The sequence below is a fragment of the Sesamum indicum genome, linkage group LG3, assembly GCF_000512975.1.
Source record: "Sesamum indicum cultivar Zhongzhi No. 13 linkage group LG3, S_indicum_v1.0, whole genome shotgun sequence".
Lineage (NCBI taxonomy): Eukaryota > Viridiplantae > Streptophyta > Magnoliopsida > Lamiales > Pedaliaceae > Sesamum > Sesamum indicum.
This window is the reverse complement of record NC_026147.1, coordinates 8,754,005-8,763,303: the sequence shown is the minus strand read 5'-3', so window position 1 is coordinate 8,763,303 and position 9,299 is coordinate 8,754,005. Positions and strand designations below refer to the sequence as shown.

Here is a 9,299-nt window from a genome sequence, read left to right as displayed (position 1 = left end):
TTTTTTTTCTTGGGTTTGAGTGTGTTTTCAGGGGACAATGATTTGTTTATTTCTTGTTGTTGTTGTTTGGTTTTATAAAAGAATTGTAATGTTGTATGGAAGACCATTATTGATTAGCAAAATTTCTGAAAAATTTTGTATGTAATGTTGTAAAATTCCTCTCCTTCCCACCTCTATTCTTCTGCAATTTCTAGAACAAAATCGAGCTCGAGTTCGAGCTCGAAAATAATTTATCGAGCTCGAGCTCGAGCTCAACCTCGGTGAGCTCGTCGAGCTCGAGCTCAAACAAAGAACCCTCTCACACTTAGTTTCGTTTTCCTTCCCAGCCTCATTCATGGTGGCTCTTAGGCCTCTCTGTCTCTCTGCATTTTACTATACCAGTGGTATTTGACTGAGAAGTTGCAAGATTTGGTCCAGAGGATGACTTAATGAATACAGCTCAAACAAAAAACCCTCTCACACTCAATTTATTTTTCCTTCCCAGCCTCATTCATGGCGGCTCTTAGGCCTCTCAGTCTCTCTGCATTTGCAGTCTTCTCACTCTCACTCACTCTGCTTCAGATGTTGAGTTGCTTTTGATGAAGATTTAGCTTTCACTGCAAGGAACCGTCGAGAACTTGCCGTTGTTGTCCTGGAATGTCTCAGTCCCACTCTCCATTAGGGTTTTGGGACTACAAGTGTTGAAAACGTAAAGCATGGGACCAAAAATGAGAATGACCCTATCTAGTAGGACCAAAAGTGATATTTTGCCGTTGACCAACATGTACCATACTAGTTGACTAACAGCACGTGACAAGTCATGTGCTGTTTCCGTCAATTTTTAACGGCGCGGGACTAAAAGTATTAAAAAGTTAGGGTTTTGGGACTACAAGTGTTGAGCACCTAAAGCGCGAGACCAAAAGTGAGAATGACCCTATTTAGTGGGACCAAAAGTGAAATTTTGCCTTATTATAATGAGGGTAAAATATAATTTAAAAAGAAGTTAAATTTATTTAAAAAAAACTAAAGCACGCTTTTAATTTTTTATTTAAAAGTGCTTTTTGTATATACATGCCCAGTTCACTACCAGTTTCATTTGAATGACTGAAATGAGCATGACTCTGTCTTGTAAACTTCAAATAAATATAAAAGAGAATTTGTCTGATGAACATATTAGAACAAATGAAGGAACAAAACTATCCATAAACATTGAGAGTGGAGTCTAATAGGGCTAGTAGAGTGCCATCCGCTGTAAATAGCTCCTTCTAAGTGGCCGGAATCTGGCACTTTGATCTTCCAGCCAAAACCCTTCTTTCTGTATAGGTGGAAAATCCTGGACCGTCAAATTCTCGACCGATACCTTACGTAGGAGCCGATGTGGTAGCTGCGTTAACCAGCAATCATCGATCTTCAACTCCTTGAGACATGGCATTATCGACACAGTAGCGCTACCTTCTTCTTCAGCCGTTATGTCTTCCCATTCTTTCCACCTTGGACAGTTCCAGAAACTCAGTTTCTTCAACTTAGGAAACCTTATCACGACACTTGACGATGCCATTGAGCCATCGATATCCCCTGCTATTCCCAGGAATTCCCGGCCCACAAACTTCAACTTCCTCATTGTCCCCACTGAAAGCTCTTCCAACTCCGGCAACTTTCCCAAACAAGGTAAGGTTGAGATGTAATTGCAATCTTCAATACGAAGAATTCTTAGATGGTTGAGATATGAGCTGATCCAACCTGGGAACTGTGTCCCCCGGTAATCAAGAATCGTCAAAGAATGCAAGTTTGGATGCGGCTGCAGGGCCACCAGTGCTTCATTTCTTACCATCTCGTCTTGTTCTGCTCTCCCTATTGCATCAACAAACCAAATTGTCAGGCTCCGGATATGTATCTTGTTTCTCAGTTCTGCATTCCAGGCCTCATCCACATCTTCTCTATCGCAAAGCCTTATTTTCAGCTCCAGAGATCCACTGAGTTGGTCCAACTTCTTCAAGTATCCTAATTTGCTCCAACCTCTTCCAGCATAGAACAGTCTTAACGTTTGAAGGCCGGTTAATTGCTTGAATCCTTGAGGAATCTGATAGAGAGTTTCAGCGTGATCATTGGGAAGGTGCCTCAGGTTTATGAGTCTATCGATCCCTTCTGGAAGAGCGACAAGTCTTCCACAGTATGAAAGATCCAAGGTTTCTAGATCATGCAAGTTGCATATGGTTTCCGGCAACTCTTCTATGTCTCGGTTCCTACTCAAGTCAAGATGCCTCAAGTGAATCAAATTTCCAATTACCCTTGGAACCTCTTTGAGCCCGCAGTGGCTTAAGTTGAGAGTTTGCAAGTTATACAACTTGCAAATTCTTCCAAGAAAATTTGCTGTCAACTTGTTTCCGCTCAGGTCTAAGTACCGCAAGTGAATCAAGTTTTCTGTACACCTTATAATCTCTTGCAAACCAGATTCGCACAACTTTAATACCCTTAGGCATGTCACAGAATCAAATAGTTCAGAAGGAAGTTCCCTTTGAAAAATTAGGCTACGATATACCTTCATTTGGGAAACCAGTAACGGATCGTAAGCTTGGAATGACACATTTTTCCTTGCCTCTACTCTGCCATCTGGGTTGTGACTTTTGGTCTTCCTGAGAAACTGAGCAAAATCATGCACTATATCATGCATTTTGCACGTAACTCTACCACGAAATTCCGAATAGTCTTGAAAGAAAGAACGCATTCTTAAACTGTTAAAGAACTCTTTGCCTCTAAGTTCCAACTCACTCGTGCTTCTGGTTGAGCCCAGATAACCTAGAGCCATCCACATCCTTATCAAAATCTCCACATCAATCTTCGAATCTTTTGGAAATATGGCGCAATATGAGAAGCATTGCTTCATTGATGGAGACAATTCGTTGTAGCTCAAAAACAAATGAGGAAAAAGCTCAACTTCTGCTTCCCTTAATTCCCATATTTTGCTGTCCAATATACCCGCCCACTCTTCTTTGGTATCTTTAAAACGCAAAAGGCTTCCCAAGACTTTTGCAGCAAGCGGCAAACCCTTGCACTTGTCGGCTATTTTCTTACCAATGTTTTCTAATCCCTCACATTCCTCCTCACTCCTGCCATAAAAAGCTGCCCGTTTCATTAACATCCAACAATCATCATCAGATAGTTGGCCTAAGTGATGAGTTTCGGTAGTATGCATCAATCTTGCAACCCTTTGACTCCTTGTTGTCACCAAAATTTTACTCCCAGGGTCACTGCAGTAAAGGGCATTTTTTAAAGGTTCCCATTTGGTGTAGTCTTCTGTCCAAACATCATCCAGGACAAGAATAAACCTTTTCCCTGAAATAGAGTCCTTTAAACAATTCAGCAGGGACTCCAATTCATTGAGATCTGAGGATTTACCCGCCACAATCTCAAGAATCGCTTTAGCAATCCTAACCTCATCAAAAACATCAGAAACACAAACCCAAATTTTTAATTCAAAAAAGTTCACCAGACGATCATCATTGTATAGGAGTTGAGCAAGAGTGGTCTTCCCAATCCCCCCCACCCCAACTATCGAAATAACTTGAGGGCCTACTTGAGGCTGCTGGCCAACAGCCTCAAGCATGAGTTTGCTCACAAGAACATCTCTGTCGTTCTCCCGGCCATGTATGTCGGACACATCAACTAAAGAAGTAGATCGAACTCTAGTTGATTCTTGAGCATCAATAGGCTGATTAACTATGAAATTGAACACATCTTTCTCATTCACAATCCCATCCAACCTTTCTTTCAACCCCTTTATCTTCTTGGCAATATCCCGACGAGTTGCAACACTGCTGAAACAAAAACAAGAAGACGGGGTAAAAGGACAGACCTCATGCTTGCTCGACGTCCTTTCAATCTGATGCTTGAGGATAGCGTAGTTCCATTCGTCCAGCACGTCGTCTATATCATAAGACACGTCTTCCAGCTTGTTCAGCCAACTTTGGATTGTCTTGTCCTTGTACCTTCTCCTCTCTGCATCTTCCAGCACATTCCTGATTGTGTTCAACTTAGAGGACAGATAATCAACTTCTTTCCTCACTCCTCTCACCAAATTCACCTCTTCTTGGATCTGTCTCTGAATAACATCAGCCAATCGATCCAACACAATGCTAACCATAGCTTCTGCCATGCTTTTGAATTGGATGGGAACAGTCTCTGCCTCAACACCTTATAAAACCATCTTTCATAGCGTTGAAATTTCTTGGTCAACGGCCATTCAAGCCATTGCCTTCAGTCAAAGTTAAATAGTGGTACTTGTTTGAATATTTTGGAATATATTGTATTAGTAATTTAGCAGGTGATAATTTTAATTGTTTAGTAGAATTAACTAAACAAAAAGATTAAATACCTCAAAGTTCGAAAATTATTTATAAAAATTTTACTAAAAATAAAGAATATAGTTTTCTAAAATATATAAATAGTTGAGTCGAGTTCAACATATTATTGTTCAAAATAATTTGAATTTTTATTGAGCCAGCAAAATTATATTCGAATTTGATTTAAAAATTGCAGCTATTTTCAATGAAAATCTGACGTTTAGCTCTTAAATTTTACCTTTTGTATCTTTTTATACACCAATTTCTTATTTATATATATAATATTATAGTTTCATTTTATTTTATAGTTTAAAATAATTTATTGCTTTTTTCTTTTAGATTTTTTGTTATCTACTAATGATGTTTTGGTAGATGAAAAAAAATGATCACATTTTAACTTTCATACAATTAGTTTCTTGAAATATCTTAATATGATTATACTGAATATATGAACAATATATGCTTTGCAAATCTTTACATTTACATGTAAATATATATTTTAATATTTGTGTAATTCGAGCTCTTTTTCAGAAAAAGTCCACTCGCGATTATTTTGTTCTTATTTTCTTCTTTTGTATATTTTAATTTAATTGAATATTTTGTAGACATGCATTAAATTAATAATAAATATTGAGGTTCATTCAGTTCTTTCATTTATTAATTAGTTTTAATTTTAAAATATGTGATAATTGATTAAATGGATAGCCCCAAATTAAATTAATTAAATTAATTTAATTGAACTATGGATAGCTCAAAATTAAATTAATTTAATTGAACTTATCTTAATTAATAATTTGAATTTATTAAATAGGGTTCATGACTTCAAAGTAAAAAATAGAGTCCTACTTTGAAACATGCGATGATCGAGTTGCACTTTTAGAAAGGTATAACTCGACCATATATATGGTATTTTTTTTATATTTAATTAAAAGTATAATCTCATTAACTACAAGTTCTTGAAGAATCGACTTAATTTTCAACTCGGGAATTAGAGAAAATTTCACCTAATTGCTTCTGAAAATAATATTATATTAAAATAACTCGTGTATTTTGTGTATGAACTAAATTAATTCTGTAGGGGAAAAAAATAAAAAAGTCATTTTTCTCCTTCTTTTATTGTTTTCCTTCTCCAACTTTACTTCTCTTTCCTTTTTTTTTCTCTTCTTAAATTTCAGATATAATTGATAATAACTGTCACAGTCATTTATTCAATGTTGGAACAAATCATAATACAATATATTTAATCAAAAATTACATTTGATTAATATTATTTACTTATACAGGTTTTAAGTGATTTTCTACCTTGTTTTTGCATAAATCAGACATAGCCGAAGCACAAATAGAAAGGAAGATAGCAAAAAGACAAGGGGAAGAAAAACAAATGATTGTAATGCAAACCATGAAACCAGTTCAAACACCCCAAGCAGCACAAGTTAAACCAAATATAATACGCTTGTCGTGTGATTGGTTACTTTTCTTTAACCATACACCCCAATTATATAGCAATCGTATTACGCTTGCTATATAATTAATTCACGTATGACTAAATATGATTCGAGGTAGAATTTTCCCACCAATATGATAGAGAATTTTCCTATTACAACATATAGAAAGTAACTAAGGAATAGAACTTCCATAAAACAGTACTGGAAGGTGGTGTCTCCCTAGCTTACTGTAACATGTGGAATATGGGAGAGGAATCTCGACCCAGAACCGTTCTTCCCATAATGTTCCAATAGGTTGAAAGAACGCTCGATTGTCAAATGTTGGAGCGATGAGGCCTTCCGGAGGAGCCGATGTGGTAGCTGTGTCAACCTGCAAGCGTGGATCGCCAACTGCTTGAGATGCGGCATTATCAACAGGCTGCCCATCTTTTCTTCTTCAGCTGTTATGTCCTCCCATTCTTCCCAGTTCGGACAGCCCCGTAAACTCAGTGACTCCAAGTTAGGGAAGCTTATCACCACACCTGACGATGGCGTTGAGCCATCAGTATTCCCTTCTATTCCAAGAAATTCCCTGCCCACAGATCTCAAATCTTCCATTACCCACACTGAAAGCTCTTTCAGCTCCGGTAACTTCCCCAAACATGGCAAGGTTGTGATATTACTGAATCCTTGGAATTCAAGAACTTTTAGATGGCTGAGAGATGAGGAGATCCAGGCTGGGAACTTTGTCCCCTTGTAGCCATGAATTGTTAAATAATGCAAGTTTGGAGATGGCTGCAGAGCCTCCATTGTTTCATTACTTATCGACACCTCTCCTTCTGTTCTCCGCATTGCATCAAGAAAATAGATTTTCAGGCGCTGTATGTTGATCTTGCGTCTCAGCGCTGCCTTCCGTGCCTCATTCACATCTTCTCTATCATGAAGACGGATTTTCAGCTCTAGAGATTCACTGAGTTGGTCCAACCTCTCCAAGTATCCTAGTTTGCTCCAATCTTTTCCAGCATGGAACAGTCTCAATGTCTGAAGGCCAGTCAATTTCTCCAATCCTTGAGGAATCTGATGAAGAATTTCAGTTTCATCGTTGGGAAGGTGTCTTAGGCGTGACAGTTTTTCGATGCCTCGTGGAAGCCTAGAAAGACGGCTACAGTATGCAATATTCAGGGTTCGTAGATCATACAAATTGCATATAGGTTCTGGCAACTCTTCTATGTATGAATTCCAACTGAAGTCCAGGTGTCTCAAGTAAATCAAATTCCCAATTTTCCTTGGTATTTGTCTCAACCAGCAGTTGCTCAAATAGAGAGTTTGCAAGTAGTACAACTTGCATACACTTTCAGAAACTCCCGTTATTGATCCGTTACCACTCAAGTCTAAGTACCTCAAGTGAATCAATGCTTCTATACTACTTGGAATCTCTTGCATATCGCACTCACATAAACTTAATACCCTTAGGCAAGTTATAACATAAAATCTTTCAGAAGGAAGCTCATTTTGACAAATTAAGCTACGATATACCTGGGCTTGGGAAACTAGTGGTTGACTGTAATCTTGGAGTGACAATTTTTTCTTTGCATTTACTCCGTGATTGTGATCCTGACTTTTGGTTCTTTTGAGAAATTGAGCAAAATCATGCATTGTCTCATCTATTTTGCAGTAAACTCTATCACCGTGTACTACAAAGTCTTTAAAGACAGAATACATGATCAAATTTTCGAAGTACTCTATGCCTCTAGATTCCAAGTCACTCATCCTCTCAGTTTGGCTTAGATAGCCTAAAGCCATCCACATTCTTATCAACTTCTCCACAACAATCTCTGACTTCTGGGGAAATACGCCACAATATAAGAAGCACTGCTTAATTACCGGCGACAAGTCCTTGTAGCTCAAAAACAAAAGAGGAAAAAGCCCAGCTTCTGATACATGCACTTCCCATATTACGCTTTGCAAGATACTCTCCCACTCTTGCTTAGTACGTTTAGTACGTAAAAGGCTTCCCAAGAACTTTGCAGCAAGCGGCAAGCCATTGCAATTCTTAGCTATTTCCCTGGAGATAACTTCGAATTCTTGATGAGCCTCCTCATGTTGACCGCAAAATGCTATATCTTTCATTAGCATCCAGCAGTCTTCATCAGATAGTCTGCCTAAATAATGAATCTCGTCACTGCCCATCATTCTTGCAACCCTTTCATTTCGTGTTGTCACCAAAATTTTACTTCCAGGGTCACCACAATTAAGAGATTCTTTAAGCGGTTCCCATTTGGAGTAGTCCTCTGTCCAAACATCGTCTAGGAAAAGAAGGAACTTTTTCCCTGAAATGCAGTCTCTTAAGCGATTCAACAGCACCTTCAATTCCTTGAAATCTGATGGCCTCATATTCAGTCTGAACAATCGAGTTAGCAATTGTAGCCGGACTGAAATCATCAGAAACCCAAACCGAAACTCTAACATCGAAATAGTTTTTCAGAAGATTATCATTGTATACGAGTTCAGCAAGAGTCGTCTTCCCAATTCCCGTGGCCCCAACTATAGAAATAACTTGGGGACCTACTTGAACTACTTCAAGCATGAGTTTTCTCACAAGAATCTTTTTATCAGTGTCTCGACCATAAACCATCTTTTCGTGAACTAAAGAAGTAGATGGAAGTCTAACTGTTCCTCGATCACCAGATCGCACAAGGGGTCTTAAACCATATAGATCTTTCTTCACCGCAATCACATCCAGCCTTTCTCTCAATTCCGTTATATTCTTGACCATATCTCGACGTATTACAACCTTCTTAAAACACATGAAAGAAGAAGAAGATGGGATAAGAGGACAAACCTTCTTCGACGCCCAAGGCAAAGAAAGATCCTCAGATCGACCTTCAATCCGACGCTTAAGAGCAGCAAAGTTCCATTCGTCCACCATGTCGTCTATATACTTGCACACTTCTTCCAGCATGTTCAACCAATTTTGGATTGGCGCATCGTGAAAACTTTTCTCTTCTGCATCTTCCAGCACATGTCTGATTGCTTCCAACTCGGTGGAGAGACGATCTGATGAAACCCAACAGTGATTCTCAAGGTTGCAGCTGCAGAAAATCTCAGAGCAAGAAGAACTGAGCTGCTGTAGTCATTCTCGCACTTCCGCATAACGGCGCTTTCTTTCTTCTTTGTGGGTTAAGTGAAAATGCGTTTCTTTGTAACCGTTGGGAGTCTTCTCCTTCCTTGTAAAAGCGCTAGCACGCTTCTGTTTTTTTTCTTCTTTGGTCTGTTAGTTTATTCTGTTAGCTGCTTCCCTGTTTATAAAAAGGAAGACTTGAGTCTCCTTTGCTGTAACGGAAACTCGAATGATCTGTGGCTATACAACCGCTTCTTGTGGTTGATTTTTCTTCTTGAATAATTCTCCAAGCTTACATTTCATTCTTGAAATTGCAACATGGCACCAGAGCAGGCAAAGATCTGAAATAACCTTCTCTGTATAATCGCTGCAGCAACTTGAAACTCTGAAGATTTGTCCACAACAATTCATCCAAATCCTGAAACAAAAATGTCA

At 38.5% G+C, this 9,299-nt stretch overlaps 2 protein-coding genes across 2 annotated transcripts in view; both read right to left on the bottom strand.

Moving 5' to 3' along the window:
* Window positions 1,024–4,166, bottom strand: LOC105157735 (putative disease resistance protein RGA3). Its single transcript, XM_011074192.2, has one exon. It carries the CDS (start codon window positions 4,130–4,132, stop codon window positions 1,211–1,213), a length of 2,922 nt encoding a protein of 973 aa, XP_011072494.1. The 5' UTR covers window positions 4,133–4,166; the 3' UTR covers window positions 1,024–1,210.
* The window catches only part of LOC105157840 (putative disease resistance RPP13-like protein 1), a 7,492-nt gene continuing 3,833 nt past the window's right edge, over window positions 5,641–9,299 (bottom strand). Inside the window, exons 2-3 of the mRNA XM_020692403.1 lie at window positions 8,151–9,282; window positions 5,641–8,116 (exon numbers count right to left, since the gene is read on the bottom strand). Of these exons, the coding sequence (XP_020548062.1) occupies window positions 5,984–8,116; window positions 8,151–8,705 (2,688 nt within the window). The 5' untranslated portion in view covers window positions 8,706–9,282 and the 3' untranslated portion in view covers window positions 5,641–5,983. The remainder of the gene's footprint in view (window positions 8,117–8,150; window positions 9,283–9,299) is intronic.

Coding starts and splice junctions, on each gene's coding strand:
- LOC105157735 (XM_011074192.2), bottom strand. CDS start 4,132: ATGGCAGAAGCTATGGTTAGCATTGTGTTGGATCGATTGGCTGATGTT.